Raw genomic sequence first — 16,776 nt, 5'->3', positions numbered from 1 at the left:
CTCTCTCTCTCTCTCTTTCCCTCTCTCTCTCTTTGTCTCTCTCCTCTCTCTCTCTCTCTCTCTCTCTCTCTCTCTCTCTCTCTCTCTCTCTCTCTCTCGCTCTCTCTCTACTAATATGCATTTATTTATTTATTTATTTATTGCTTTGTCTTCACACATGTGCTGAATAAAGTTTTTTCTCTCTCTCTCTTTCTCTCAAACACACATACACGCGCACGCACGCACACACACCCACACACACACACACACACACACACACACACACACACAACCACACGTGCACACACACATGTGCACACACACAGACACACAGACACAAACGCACATACACACACGTGCACATACACACGCACACACGCGTGCACACACACACACACACACACACAAACACACACACACACTCACACACAACCACACGTGCACACACACATGCGAACACACATGCGAACACAGACACACACGCACATACACACACACGCAAACACATACACATACACGCACGTGCGCACACACCAACACACACACACACAGACACACAGACACACACGCACATACACACACACGCACAGGCATACACATACACGCACGTGCGCACACACACACACACACAGACACACACGCACACACACACACAACCACACGTGCACACACACATGCACACACACAGACACACAGACACACACGCACATACACACACACAACCACACGTGCACACACACATGCGAACACACACAGACACACAGACACACACGCACACACACACACACACACAACCACACGTGCACACACACATGCGAACACACACACACACAGACACACGCGCGCATACACACACACCCACACGTGCACACACAGATGCGCACACACACACAGACACACATGCACATACACACACACACACGCACAACCACACGTGCACACACACAGACACACAGACACACACACTCACACACACACACACACACAGACACGTGCGCATACACACTCACTCACAAAGCATCCTTTGAGCACACACAACTCAAAGTTTTCAATGCACCAATTTCTGGCCGCAAAAATACAGTATAATATACACACCTCACAAAAAGTTAGGGATATTTGGCTTTCGGGTGAAATTTATGGAAAATGTAAAAAGTTCACGCTACAGTGATATTATATCATGAAAGTAGGGCATTTAAGTAGGAGCATGCAACGGTGATTTCCTCATCTCAAACCATTTACTGAAACAAAAGCCGACAACAGTGGTGGGTTTACCACAACAAAAAATGTCAATGTCTCAATAACTTGTCATGTGCCCTTGAGCATCAATTACAGCTTGACAACGACGTCTCATGCTGTTCATAAGTCGACTTATTGTCTGCTGAGGCCTGGCCCCCCACTCTTCTTGAAGGGCGGCCCTCAGGTCATTGAGGTCTGGGGTACAGAGTTACGAGCCTCTACACGACGACTCAGCTGATCCCATTGGTTTTCTATGGGATTCAGGTCTGGAGAAAGTGCAGGCCACTCCATTTGAGGTGCCCCAGTCTCCAGCAGCCGTTCCCTAATGATGCCACCTCGAGGAGCTGGAGCATTGTCCTCCATGAAGATGAAATGAGGCCTGTGTTGTTCAGGCAGGGGCACAATGACTGGATTAATGATGTTATTCAGGTAGTATGGGCTTGTCACTGTACCATTCACAAAGTGTAGGGCAGTTCTGTATTGACTAGACACACCTGCCCACACTGTAACACCACCACCACCAAAGGCTCGTCTGGTGACAACAGTGGCTGATGCGTAGCGCTCTCCTTGACGTCTCCAACATCGTTGGCGGCCATCATTTCTGTTCAACGTGAATGGACTTTCATCAGAGAACAGCACTGAGGCCGCTGGTCCCTCGTCCAGCGTCAGTGCTCCCTGGCCCCTGCAAGACGATGATGTCTGTGCCTGGTGGTGTGGTCAGGTAGCCTTGCAGGTCGTCTAGCACACAGACCACGCTGATGTCAACGGTTTTGAATGGTCTGACATGACACTTGGGTGCCTCTCACCTCCATTAAATGCGCCTGGAGTTGAGTGGCATCATCATCCGGTTCCGCAGGGCACTGTTCACAATGAAGCGCTCATCAGTGTGGGATGTGGCCAAAGGACGTCCACTTCTATGCCTTTCTGTGACTCTTCCAGTCTCTGTATCTCTGTTGCAACCTGCTGATGACACTCTGTGACGCTCTAAGCTCAGTGGCCACTTCCCTCTGAGAACATCCTGTTTGAAGCCTCACTATGGCGAGGTGCTGTTGATCAGTTGTTAGTTGTCGTCTTGGTCTTGTGATGTCAGAATGTGAACAGCATGATGAAGAGGACTGTTTGAATACCAATTCTAACTGAACCAGGAAATGTATTGGTCGATTCATGGATCAAACACCTGTTGTGAATTTTGCCGTTCAGCTCCTTGTTAGAGAACAGCAAGTTGTGCAAAAAGTACTGAAACATTGAACAGTTGGACATGTGCATTCAAAAGTTTAGAGAAGGTCAAATTAAGTTCACCTGTAAAGGTTATAGTGCATTTTAGGTTCATCCTGGAATTTCACCCGAAAAGCCGAATATCCCTAACTTTTTGTGAGTAGTGTATAATATATCTGTGATGTGGGGATGGTCTGGATGAGCAGGCACACCTGACCTGGATCTAGGTGATTGGGTCAGGGTGGCTGCATACCTGTTGTTCATTGGTTGGGCTAACGAGCAACAGGTTAAAACCCCCAGCTTCACACTCACTCAGGAGAGGAGCTCAGTCATGACATGTTCTATCTGCTCCTGGCTTATTCCACCTCGCCTCCTCTCGACAATAAACCGGTGCCTACAACCCATCGTCTTCTGTGTGTCTGTGTCCCTGAAAGCGTCCCTTGGGTGGCGTGTGGCAGGCAGAACTGCCACAGTATAATACTGAATATAATAGATTTAATAACAGTTTTCTTCATCACCAGCCACAGTGATAGATTGGAAGAGAACATTTTGGGTTTCATTTAGACTGGTTCAATTGACTGATTTGACCAATAAGATATAATTGGATTGGATTTGGAAAGTATTTTCTTTTTTTCTTATCTACAGTTTTGAGTGGTTATTACTGATGCACAGGGCGTGAACAATTTGTTCGTAGCGAACAAATCTTTCAAATGACTTGGGAGTCAAGTCACTCCTGCAGCAACAGAGTGAATCCTCAACTCCCAAAGTGAAAATAATTACTGTTGACTAAATTATACATATTGAATGTGAATGATTTACAAATTGCATTAAATTATTCTTGTGATCCACACTCTGCATTTATCTGCCAAAACAAACCTTTTCCGAGAGAATTAGGCTAAAATATTTCCCGGGACCGACAGTTTGCATTAAAAAACTGTGACAGACTGAGATGATTCTCGTGACAGTTCCATTAAAAGTCAGCGGCGGCGCGACTCCCCCCTCCCTCACGGTGCATGTGCACACGTAAACCGGTAAGGGAAGGTTGGCATTGCGGTAAGGTTGGCATTGCACCCAAAGACGTATTTTATTTATGTACAATGTGGAGCATCTAGCATCGTGAAACGTGAAATGCTGATCAGCTTTGAGTGTTTCTTCCTCAAAGGTGAAAGAGTCAATGAAAACAGTTCCATCAGAGGTCCCACCAAACCTAGACGGACGGGGACTCAGTGAGGGCGGGGCCCGCTGGTGACCCGGGGCCCCACTGCGGGTACCGCTGGTCGGGCTCCTCCGCGGCCCTCCTCCCCATCGTCAGGATGCCGGCCGCTTGGTTCCGGGAGCCCTGGAGCATCTGATGCAGGCGGCTCTGGAAGCGGCGCTCCTCGCCTTTCCGCTTCCCCAGGGTGAGGATGCCGGCTGCCGCGTCAGCCGCCAGGGGCCCGCCGCCTGCCGGGCGGCAGAGCAGCGCGTGCAGGCGGCAGGGGCGCGCCGGCTGACGGCAGCACTCCGACACGCTGTGCGCGTCGCTCCGCAGGTGAGACACCAGCAGCACCAGCACCAGAACCCGGAGCTTCTGAACAGAGGGAGAAAACTACAACAAAACACAGAAAAGAATCAGAGGCAACATTCTAAAAAACAGCATATGCAAAACAGACACCAGAAATTCAAAACAAGTCTGGTCAGAGAGAGTGAAGCAGAGTCATATATTTATACATCCCCAAATGTGGTTTATATGTGATTTCAAAGTGGAATCCGTAACATTATTTCATTTTTTTAGTTGAAAAATCTCATGTTTGAGACTTCATTTCGCTGGTTACTTCATAAGAAACCGCCATTTAACGTTTTTGCACGACACATACAGTATGCCGTTTCCATTGTTGGTGGCGGGGTCCGCCGCGCCTTTCCCGGCAAGAATGCACTAATGAACATTCACAAAAATGAGCAGCACCCTGGCTCTGGACATTTTCTACAGGATCTATTTTTTGTCGATCACCACTTCAACGCGGTACATAAAACCTTTGCTTACTAACCTGCAAACCTGAGAATGTCATTACTTTTATTTTGGAAGAAAAAAGTGGGAATGAAGGAAGCAACAGTTGCATTTAACGGAATACAGCAAATGCCATCAATGTGAATTAAATCATTTTTAACACACACTATGACTATTTTTCCAACACAGTTCAAAATGTCATAAATATAACATATTATTAGCATTTCTATTTATATATTATTATATTATATTTATATTATATAACATTATATAATAAGTCTTTATTCTATCGGAAATATTCACCTTTCTCTCACTCTGCCATTATGTTTAAGTAAAAGGGTTTCATTTGGATTATGAAAATCACTATGGTAACAAACTTTTTCCAGTATACTGAGTGGGATGTGATCAGTTCTCTGTGTTCTCTTCTGCTGCAGTGGCCCTGAGAGCTCGACGCACTGCAAGTTAAGATAGCACATGCAAATCGAATGAATGGCATAGCAAAACGCTTTGCAAATACGAAAAACAACCGCATTAACGGAAAACACAAACACAAAAGCCCATTACGGAAGTGAGCCACACCGGATGCACTGATTGATCTGCAATAAAATCTATTAAAATAAATGATTTAATGTCTGTAATTATTTATAAGGATTTATACAGGTAACAACCTGGAGCTGCAACTGTCACAGACCAGTCCCTCCACGTGAAACCTCCGTGTCCAAATCCTCCATCTGCTTCCTCCATGCAAATAATAAATAGAAAAAGACAATTTTTATATCAATCCACAGTTTTTATTTAAGCCATTTAAGTGCTTTTTTTTTTTACAGAGAAAACAGCTTCTACCGGCTCCCTGGTAGTGTGCTGAAGTTGGCCAACGAGATGATTCACTGATTCACTGATTTACTGATTCACTGATTAATTGATTTACTGATTCACTAATTACTTCGTGAACATGATTCTGCATCACGTTCACTCGTAACTGACTGAGATCTCAACTGAACCGAGTGATGAACGGATTCTGTCTGGGAGTGATTCACCTCAGTTCATTCAACCCAAAAGATTTGAATCGTTGGCGAACTTCAGCACACAGTAACGGAGCCGGTAGAAGCTGTTTTCTCTGGAACATCGCACTTAAATGGCTGAAATTAAAACTGTGGATTGATATTACAGTTGTTATTGTTATTTATTAATTGCATGGAGGAATGCTTAATGTGGCTCTGCGGTTGTGTTTTCCATTAATGCGCTTGAGTTTTCCGTTAATGCAGTGTGTTTTCTGTTTACGCAGTTGTGTTTTTCGTTAATGCGGTTGTATTTTCCACTAATGCGGTTGTGTTTTTCGCATTTGCAAAAACCTTTTGCTCTGCAGTTGGTTCGACACGGGATTTGCAGCGCGTTTTCGAAATGCCGCGCATGTGTCACCAAATTGGTGAAGGTGTTTTCTGAATTTGCTTGTGCTCCGTCGATTTGCATCTGCTTCCCTAAGTGGCGGTGTGTGGAGCTCTCAGGGCCACCCCGGGCTACAAACATTCAAATAAAACTTTTAATGACATTTTGATTTATTCTCATGGTCGCATCGGGTGTAATAGCTTCGCCGCAGAACACTACCAGGAATTCATTTCATTTTCAGGTTGGTCAAGCTGATGATGTAATAACTGAAGTGATGCTCTGCTATGCATTCCTCATCATATCATTCCTCATATGAATGAATGAATGAATGCAAGTGCTGGTACATTGGTAGGAAATGTATTGAATTGATCGAGTTCAGGAGTGAATGAATGAATTTGGTCATTGTTCTAAGCTGATGATGTAATATTTTAGAACGATATTCTATTATGCATTTATAAATAAGGAGGAAGGAACTCGGAGCGTTAGTGTAAAATATAAAATTGACGTTCTAATATAGAACAGCAACTACTTTAAAACTACAGTAACGAGGTACTCTGTCACAAAAAAATAAAGAAGCAAAATGTAACAGCAATTATCTCTCACTCAGTAGTCACTGATAAATATAACAAGGTAATAGTGATCAAACCACCTGCGCTAACAAACAACACAAGACTAGAGTCCCGACTATCCTCAAGGAGCCCTCACCCTGGTCGATCTGTCCGTCCCAGCAGCCGCCTGGACCTTGGAGAGGAAGCACATCATCTCCTGCTGAAGAACCTCCTGATGTCCTAGACTCCGCAGGGCGGGGATAAATCTCCCCTTTATATGAACCCGCGTCGTCCCGAACAGACGCCCCGGAGTCTGGACGTCACCTGGTGACCGCAAACATGACGTGGGCCCTTCGTGTTGCTCTTGTTTCTGCTGCTCATTTGAGGAGCTCCCAGGAGGTTAATTAGTCTCCGGAGGCCGATCATCACCAAGGATCTTCTCGACACCTTTAGCAATCTATTGTCATTTTCTTTGTGGCCCCATACCAAAGGTTTATTATGACATACCACAAGGTTGAGCGGCCAGAGGAAAGGAGTCAATTAGCCCGTGGCCTTGCATCGGCTCGACAATATGACAAGACAAACAGATGACGCGGTGTCCTTTCACATATCCGAATAAAAGGCGGCGTTTACCCGCTAATGATCTGGCTCGAGACATTTTCTTTTCTTTCCTTTTGTTTTGTTCTCTCTGAATGGAACTTGATCAGTGTGGCACAAAAGTGTGTCTCGCACCGGCGCACCCAGAACAGCGCATCGTCTATTGGCTTTGTTATTGAATTCCCTCGCTCTCTGAGCACCAAGTCGAGAGAAACAGTCAGAGAGCCGGCGGAATCACCTGCAAACACACCGGTGTTGAAGTTTGGGAAAAAAAACAACACTTTTTTTCGTGAAACCTCTGGACACCCTGTGCTGAGAGACGGTAAGTGAATATGTGATGTCATCTAGTGCACGCCAGCTTGCATTACCTCAAAGTCCGTCCCATGCCCTTCAGTAGAGTGGAGGAAATGCCTTTTTAGTAAAACTATCTATGTTTTGATGCGTAACTTGGGTACACGGGCACAAAACTGCGGGAGGCCTGGCGGGATAGCTCGGGTCTATTTTCCCATGAGAAACCTCCTCAACAAAATGCCTTCGCTAAAACAGAAATTTCTCGGAAGTCTAATCCCTCCAAAGCACTGGGCGGGAGGAGGGGTCGTGTGGCAACGCCTCGACTGTACCTTTATTAAAAATGAGATGCAGCGGAAACAAGGAGCGTGCGGTTTTGCCTCGCCCACTCCACGTGACCCGTGCTGAGCGAAGGAGAGAAGACAGGCTGAAGAGTGAGGTGGTATTTATTTTTTAATGGGCCACTTCAGAGCTTACAGAATGAACAGGAACGGAAAAATAACTCTGGTTATTGGTTGGACGTCCTGCAGTTTGGTGCGAAACTGAATCCCCTCGTCCCCTGGTGTTGATCTGCACCACAGAACAAAATGCCGTGTGTATAAAACATGTGTAATATTCATAAAGTTTACAACATCTATCAATCAATAATGTATATTGATATCACAATATCAATATAACTGTGAGAATTACCGCTAGCAATACATGTTCCCTTTGTATATTCTACACACGGTCGACACCTAAATTCATTTTTACTCTCCTCTTGTGTGTCGGCAGTATGGACAGCCGTGACCTTTGACCCCGGTAGGCGGAGCCTGATGCTCAAACGGGGTGATCGGCTCCAGTGGGGTGATCGGTTCCGATGGGGTGATCGTCTGGGGGCACGAAAACACCGACGACATGACGTGACACGCAGCCCCTGTGGAGGGGACCGGGAGACCCCGCGGACAGAAGGGAGGTCAGGTGGACGCCATGGCGGCTGCTGCTTGCTGGTCAGCGCTTATTCGAGAGTCACATCCCCGCCTCCCACCGAGAACCTCAAGAGCTTCTCCTTTGAGAAAGGGGCGCGGCTCCGCCTACGCCTTCGTCACGCCCAAGACAGAAATCAGAGGGATGGAGGTCTGAGCATGGAGAAAGGGGTTTTTATTTTTATTTTTTTATTTTTATTTCCACAGATTTTCCAAAGCGTCTCGGGGGAAATTCAGAGGCAGATCTTTGCCGGGCGAAATGCCGACGTGAGGTACGCCTGTGCCCGCAGAGCTGCAGGTGGGCGGGGCTTGTGGCAGAAAACCGAACCCAAGGAGAGACAGGGGACACGCCCGACCGGCGGCCGAACAGAACAGAATGGAGCGCTGGGCGTTCTTTACCACGAGGAGAAAGTCAGAGCTGAGAAGTGGAAGGAAACTGAAACCTTTATGGCTCGGGTGGAAATTTTGCTCTTTTCTTTTGCTTTTCCCAAAAACAAAAAACACAGTTTGTACGGATAGTTTTTTAAAATTTTTTACTCTGTATAGAAAAGTGTAAAACAGAACTGTGAGGTCAGGTTTAGGATGTTCTTTCCACTCCGCTGCTCTGATTCCCTCCTCATCATCCTTCATTCCCTCAGACCCGAGTCTCACTTCGAACTCTCCTCCCTCTCGTTCTCTCCTTCACTCCCTCGTCCCTCCTCTCCTGCTGGACCGCCGGGGTCCTCTCCCCCTGGTTCTGCTCCCGGCCGCCCCCGTCTCTCTTTGGGTGGGATCCTCTGGGGACACAGGCTGAGGGTCAGTAGGACCCGGTGGGATGCTCGCCCGCCGTCTCCTCTGGGAGGGCCCCCAGGGGAAGGGCGCCCAGGGAGAAGGCTCCCAGTGGGGACGCCGCCGCCTGGTGCAGCTGGGCCTCCGGGTGGGGCGGGGGCGGGGTGAAAGGCGGAGGCTGGGGAACTCCGTGAACCGACAGGTAGGCCAGAGGTGGAGGCTGAGGATAGAGATGAGGGGGAGGAAGGAGATGGGGCTGGGGATAAGCCTGAGGTGAGGTCCGGAGCTGGGCCTGCTGCTGGTACTGGGGGAGGGCCAGGGTCAGAGCCGGGGAGACAGCTGAGGCTGGTTTGAAGCAACACGCCCCTGTTGGGGCCTGGTGCTGGCCCTGGGGCTGAGGAAGGACCGGGGTTGGGGCCTGGGCCTGGGGCTGGGGCTCAGGCTGGGTCTTGGGCTGTTGCTGCACTTGTGGGGAAGCTGCTCCGTTCTTACTGAGGCCGCAGGACTGAGCTGCAAAGTGAATCTGACGGAGGGTGTCCAACGCCTCGCCTTTGGCATGTTTCAGCAGGTCCGCCTGGCCCTGAGAGAGAGAGAGAGAGAGAGAGAGAGAGAGAGAGAGAGAGAGAGAGACTGTTAACTCTGAATCAGGTAACATCCTCATGTTCCCTTCAACAATTCCCACAATTGTTGATACAGAGGCTCATTGTTTATTAGTCATTTTTTTGATTTATTGTATATTGCCAATTTGTATGGTACTTTTAGGTTCACTATATACAGCCAATGTTTAACAATTTTAGTAAATTTTTTAGGTTTAATTTCTATCTATCCATCTATCCCTCTATCTATCTATATATCTATCACTCTATCTATCCATCCATCCATCTATCCATCCATCTATCTATCTATCTATCTATCTATCTATCTATCTATCTATCTATCTATCTATCTATCTATCTATCTATCTATCTATCTATCTATCTATCTATCTATCTATCTATCTATCTATCTATCTATCTATTTATCTATCTATCTATCTAAAAATAAAAACAGTCCTCCTTGTATTGACCAAAGTTCGTCACCAGGGGGCAGTGGGGATCTTTTGAATAAACAGAGCTCCTGCTGTACTTCATGCAGCCCTGCCGCCGCTGAATTGTACCACAACTCCAGTGATAATGGGGCATGATGTCGGTGCTCTGTTTGGACGCCCTAGAGACGGTGCCGGACCATGTGCGGTACTTATCAGCCTGGGCTTCCGTGCTCCTCTGGCCCTGAGGGGGCACCGAGGGCCACCCACCCTGCCCTGGATGAGACGGGGCGTCTGCATATCTGCCACACTGGGTTCTGTGTAGGAGCTACTCTAATTATTAGAGACGCTGAGAGGCTTCCATTCCACAGCTTAAGCACTTTTAAACAAACTCCCTCCACACAGTGCTCTGACAGACACAGACTTTCACTTCCCTCTGGGCCTAAAACACGCCTGCCTGCTCCGCTCAACCCTCGCCGCCGCCCGGCCCCATCTTTCACGAGCAAACTGAAAGCAGCAGACTTGCTCCTGTTTGTCTGAATTTCTCAATGCGCTCCTAAAGGCTGAAACTCTGAATGCTGGCTTTCTGCAGGGAGATCCAGGCTGGCACCAGGAGCTTAGACCCAAACTCAAAAGTCCAGCCCCAAATCCAACACGGCAGGGGAAGCAGTCTGGGATTTGCCACGGCGCTGGCAAAAAATAGCCTCCTGTTCCCGTCCGACGTGATGCTGATAAAACAGGCGAATTACCTGAGCTGCTCCAGCACACGATTCGGGACCATGAATAAGTCATATGTTTGAAAAAAAACAAAACACAAATTATGTAAGTGCTGACTCACTGGGCACGGCCTGAGCCGGCGGGAGCCTCCTTGCGTGGAACCAGAACCCGATGGCAACGCCTGGGGAACTGGGCTAAAGCGATCAGCGCACGCCCGGCCTGTTTTTAGAGCCTACACCCATTTCCATCAGCACACCAACCCCCTTCCCTTCCACAGAGCCCTGTCCCTTCCCTTGCCGGGCGGAGGAAAGTCACTCCGTTCCGCCTCGAAAACAAACAAACAAAAAAAAAGACCTTTCAGGGAGGCCGGCGGCCTCGTTTTGGTTGAGTCTTCGTTTGCGCGTGCGGCAAAAGGCAAACACTGCCCGCGCTTCCACCGAGTCACGTGGTGCCTGAGATAATGGTGAGTCACAAAAACGTCCCAAAAAGAAAAAAAAAAAACGAGTTCCGTTTTGACCATCAACCAAGCAGAATGGAGGGAGAGAGAGAGAGAGAGAGGACAAGGAAAGGTCACCGACCGACAGAGGGACAACACGCCGGCACCTGCGGTGGTGGCTGGGGGATCATTCCAAAGCGAGCTTCCGATAACCCTAAAGCGAGCTTAAAATAAGATATGACTCATCGTACCCCATTTGAACAGAAAACACCTTCACTCTTACCTGAACGGATCTTTACTTTTTATCCTATTTATCGTACTCATTTTGAAGAGACCGCTCGATTGTGGAGATGCAATTTGGTGCAAAGTAAGCTCAGTTCGGTGCTACCCAACAACAACGGCATGATCAACGCGTTGAACAACAGCCAAGAGACCAAACTCCGGGAGGAGGGTTCTTTCAGACGAAGGACAAAGAAGTTGTACATGTGCCATCAAGTGATTCCCGAACAATACCAAATCCTTCCGAGTCTAAATATTCTGTAAGGACGTCAGGAATTTCAGCGGCTGATTCCTTATTCCCCCGGAATGTTTGCTGGATGCAGTGACAATAACCACAAATACAAAAAAAGAGTATTGTTGTACAATGGGAAAGAGGCCAGGCTTCAAAACCAAACAAAGAGCTGCGCTGGGTGGAGGGGGTGCGTTTCTTAAAAATCTTGCACGCAGCCAAATAAGGTGGAGAACCACTGCCCTGACCACTGACCACTGCCGACGAACTCGAAGGGCAGAGTGTTTCAGGCCAAGACGCCCTCACGCTGACACCGTATCTAATCAACGGCATTGGAGTGAGGGTTTGAGTGACGAGGGAGGCCGTGTGTGTGTGTGTGTGTGTGTGTGTGTGTGTGTGTGTGTGTGTGTGTGTGTGTGTACAGGGCTCGACAGTAATGACTGCCCGGTAGCCTGATTGCCCGGTAGCCCCGGGCAACCAGATTGAGTCAATTGCCAACGATTTTGTGGCCTCTGATTGCACCTTCGGCAACCACTTTTGTAACATAAAAAATAGGAACAGCAAACCGCAAAAGGTGCACTCCAAAATAAATACATTGCGAAAAACATCCGATTTCCACACAGTCAGAGAGAGCAAAAGTGTGTCTCGCCGGGCTGTCGGTCCATTGAATCCAATACAATTAAGACGCGGCCGCGGCTCTAGTTTCCGGTTGAAAGCGCTCCAAAGCCGGAAGCGATGCTGTTTCATAGGCTCAGAAAAACTGCAACGCTGGGTGTGGGGAGAAGAGAAGAATCTTTAATTGTCACACAGCACACCAAACTACAACACATGCACGCACCACACATGCTTTGGATGGTGGCCAGTGAAATGAGGCCTCTGCATTTAACGCATCCTCAGCTTGTCCTTCCTCCAGGGGCGCAGCCAGGAGCAGTGGTCAGCATTGGTGGACGCGCCCGGGGACCAGTGCCAACAGCGCCCCAGGCGGGAATCGACCAAAGGACCTTCTTGCTGTGAGGCAGCAGTGCAATGCACTGCGCCACCGTGCCCCGTGGGATGGTCTGGTTGATGGTTGGGCTAACGAGCAACAGGTTAGAACCCCCATCTTCACCCTCACACAGGAGAGGAGCCCTGTCATGACATGTTCTACCTGCTCCTGGCTTATTCCACCTCGCCTCCTCTCGACAATAAACTGGTGTTAACATCATCGTGGTCTGTGCCTCTGTGCCGGAGGGCGCCGAAAACGCCGCTTGGCTGGCGCGTGGCAGGCGAAACTGCCACAAATGCATATCGGAAGTTATGCGTTCATTGGAACTCCTAAAACCATTGGCGACCGTAAGGCCGTACGTATATTTCAGACCTTTTTTTCACCGTACATGTCTTGGCGTCACTGTAGAGTTAACTAAAACGAAACTTCAAAACTGAAACTTGGGTGTTCGTTACAACTAGACAGAAAAAAATCGGAAGATGAACTGAAACTACATTGTACACTTATAAAAAACTAATTTGGTAACATATAGACGTTGCAATACAATAACCACTTCTTATCTTTGTAGACACATTCATAGTGAGCATGGCTCAGACCACCTGCGAGAGCACCTCGTGTCCATTACGCACATTCATTCCTTCAGTATTTTTAGAGCTTATTGTGCGTTAATCACCGGGTGTCATGACATTTCACTGCATACATGTATGACCGTATGTATATGTATGTGACAAATAACCTCTTGAATCTTGAGTCTTGAATCTGGCGGAGAGCTTCTTTTGAATGGAAAGATGCAAATTAGAATTTACCATTGTTAAAAATGAGGGGACCAACAGGACTGTTGAGATTATTGCCTGTGTGATGAGCGTATAATGTACACGTGGGTGTAAGAGGGAGACAGAGACACAGGCCTCGCGTCATCAGGTGACCAGAGGAGTTATTGTTATCACAGCTCTTGTCTGTCTTGACTTGTGTTACTTGAAGATTCACATTCTGTAAAGTATCAGATGAAACACAAACTACAAAGAATTTGTTCGGTTACTGTAATAAAATCTTTTGAACATTCTTTTCTGTCACATTTTCATTATTAAAGGGACATGTTACTGCTGGTATCGTCATTACTCAATATATAAGGTGACAATTTTTTCTATTTTAACCGTATTTTCAGTTTCGGCAACCAAAAGCTGATGCCTGTGTGTGTGTGTGTGTGGGGCGGGGAGGGGGGTCTAGGAGGTAAAAGAGATTGGGATTAGATGTGTGCGAGTCCACCTGTTATGCTACTTAAGCACTTAAGTTTCTCAACTCTGCAGCGTAGCGCAGCTTAATGAAGATAAATCTGTCTTCTGAGCATGCTGCCACTCGATTAGTGCCAGGCCAAAAGGAACACGGTGCAGCAGTGACTTAGTGGCTCAAGCCCCGGGCTCTGCATCCTTCCCATCGGGTCCAGCCGATCATCCAAACCTCCACCCGCCTCCGCCGTCCTCCTCAATCTGGCTCGACCGGAAAGGCCGGCCAATAACTAAATCACTTCAGGGAGATGAGATTAAAAGTGATAAAAAAAAAGCCACCACCACAAACATTGCATATCGCACGTGTTTGCACCTTATTTGGCCGCTCACAAGCAACCGCCGCAGCCTCCACGGCCTCTTATGGAGCTGTGGGGACTCCTTATCTTGTGACGTGAAGACCAGAAGGCTTTTTCCCAGACGAGCATTCCTCCAGGGACCGGAGCGTCTTACAAAGGAATGCCTTCAAGGCGATCATGTGTTATCAAATTAGTTAGCCCAGTCCACAAATAAAACTGTGGCTGACAGAAGCAGTAATTAATTAAGAGATTTGGGATTAGCAGAGTGGGCAGATGCAATCAGCCCCGCAGAGCTCTCGCAAAGAAGTGCAGGGCTTATTCTCCACGGCGCCGCCTGGCCACGCTCCTCCTGCCAGGTATCATATTATCCTTTTACATATTTCCATGTTGATTATAATCCTGGAGAAGCTGGCTAGAGGCGGGTGGGGGTTGTGGGGTGTAGTTCTGGGAGAAGGAACATCTCACCTTGAGCACCGTGATGTTCCAGGCGTAGCTCTCCATGGCCTTCTGCAGCTTGCGGCCCTTCAGGCCCTCTTTGGCTCCGATGCGGTGCAGGTCCTCGTGGAAGTCCAGGCCTGACAACACACACACAGACACACACACACACACACACACACACACAGACACACACACACACACACACACACACACACACACACACACACACACACACACATACATACACAGAGTGACGTGACTTGAAGCATCATAATTGTGGTGAACTGATAAAAGGGAAGATCCTCAATCTATCCATCCCTCTTTTCATCCATCCCACCATCCCTCCATCCCCCCATTTATCCATCCATCCCTCCATAGATCCCTCCATCCAACCCTCCATCCATCCATAGACCATGCACCACACATTCAAACAGTGTTTTCCCATCTCCAACCCTCCTGACCAAGATGTGTTTGGACCAAGAGGAAACCCAAAAAACACAGAGGAAACTCAAAAACACACAAGGTTGAGAACATACAAACACCTGAGACAGGATATGAACCCTGTGAGGCTGCAGCTGCACCCACTGAGCCAGTGTACCGTCAGACCACTAAAAAGGATGATTATTTAAGTGTTTTCACTTGCACTTTTCACCTAAATATTAAAGTATTTCTGATTCTGATTCTGATTCTGATTAAATACAGACAACGTCTGGGTTGCGAAGGCAACCATGGTGCCCAGAGAAGAGACCGGATCCATTACTCATGGGACTGATCGACAGATCATGAAATCCAATTGAAGACCCTACATTCACGCCAAATGGCAGAGGAAGTGACGACACTGTGCTCCCGTCCTGCCCCCAGCGTGGGGGTATATAACCGCAGCTCACCTTCCTCCCTTCCTCTTTTCACTGCTGAGCACCTCGGAGGGGCACCGTAACGCAGCAGTGGTGTAGTGCAGGCTATACGCAGGTACCTACTTCTTTTTCAGTCCGCATTGTCTATACCCAATTCTAAATCAACTCTGATGCGTTTCATTCAGTAATGTCCTGCAATAGCCAAACCACGAGAGAAAATCCGCGCACATGTTCCCTTAAAAACACCCACTAAAGAAATTATCTTCACATAAACAGTGGCAAATTAGGTAGTTGTCTTACCCTATAGTCTGTGAGACGGTAATGATTGATTGCTCTTCTGTGGCTAATTCATTATTCCACAATGATCCTTTCTCCCTGAAGTCAAGCAGCAGTAGTTAACCGACAGTTTTCAAATACTACTGGCCCATTTTTGGATGAACTGAATATGCAAAAGTAGTCTTACATGTCACTGTTTAAGACACAGGGCGTTTATCCTTTGCTGGACTTGCTGCTTCAAATTTATTTTTGAAAAGAAAAAAGGGAAACCCAGGCACCACTACAACACTGCTTCTCAGGGAGCCATGGTTGCCTTTGCAACCTAGACGTTCCCTATCACAGGGACTGCGATCGATTACTCATGGGACAGTATACTATCATTTGACAGTAAAGTGATCACCTGAGGGAGGTCTACATAATAACATACCCCCAACTCGGGTGTCTATCCCAGAAATTCCAGTGGACGTGTGAGGAAAATGCTTGTGGGGTTAGCACCTGCAAACTAAAATCTGCGCACCAAACATGACATGTGCACCGCAGACCCAGTAACGTCCAAAATGTACAGTAAAACCGCTTAAATGTATGAGGGGAGTTCCAAGAAGCTGTCCAACATACTGTATATCTTCCAGGGACGCCCCCCCGAAGAGGGCCCATGAGGAGGACACTCCCCTGGTGGAGTGTGCGTGCAGGCCCTTAGGGGTCTCCAATGACAGGCTCCTGAAAGCAAGGCCTATGGCCTCCATCAGCCAATTAGCCAATCGATCATTGGTTAGGGATAAACTGTTAAGCCTCTCTTTCTCCGCCGACTCGAAAGGCGGTGGAGAGATAGCCGTTAACTCAATAACCTAACTCCGAAATGGGGTGGTAATGACCTTTGGAGTGAAGGTTGTGTGGGGACACGAGATACAAGATGGGTGGACTGACTCATGGGAGTGCCTGCAGCTTGCCTACTCGTTTCGCAGAGGCGAGCGCCTGGAACAAAGATGT

The 16,776-nt window shown here is 47.8% G+C and overlaps 1 protein-coding gene across 1 annotated transcript in view; it reads right to left on the bottom strand.

Annotated features, from left to right (window-relative positions):
• Positions 1-8,997: 8,997 nt before the first annotated feature.
• Positions 8,998-16,776, bottom strand: part of LOC307237372 (inactive phospholipase C-like protein 2) — a gene marked incomplete at its 3' end in the record, with an annotated part of 81,175 nt that continues 73,396 nt past the window's right edge. The window contains 2 exon segments of the mRNA XM_080010085.1: positions 8,998-9,549; positions 14,687-14,796. Of these exon segments, the coding sequence (XP_079866211.1) occupies positions 8,998-9,549; positions 14,687-14,796 (662 nt within the window).

The sequence above is a fragment of the Zeus faber genome, assembly GCF_960531495.2.
Source record: "Zeus faber genome assembly, chromosome: 11".
NCBI classification, from domain to species: Eukaryota; Metazoa; Chordata; class Actinopteri; order Zeiformes; family Zeidae; genus Zeus; species Zeus faber.
This window is presented reverse-complemented; position numbering and strand designations above follow the sequence as displayed.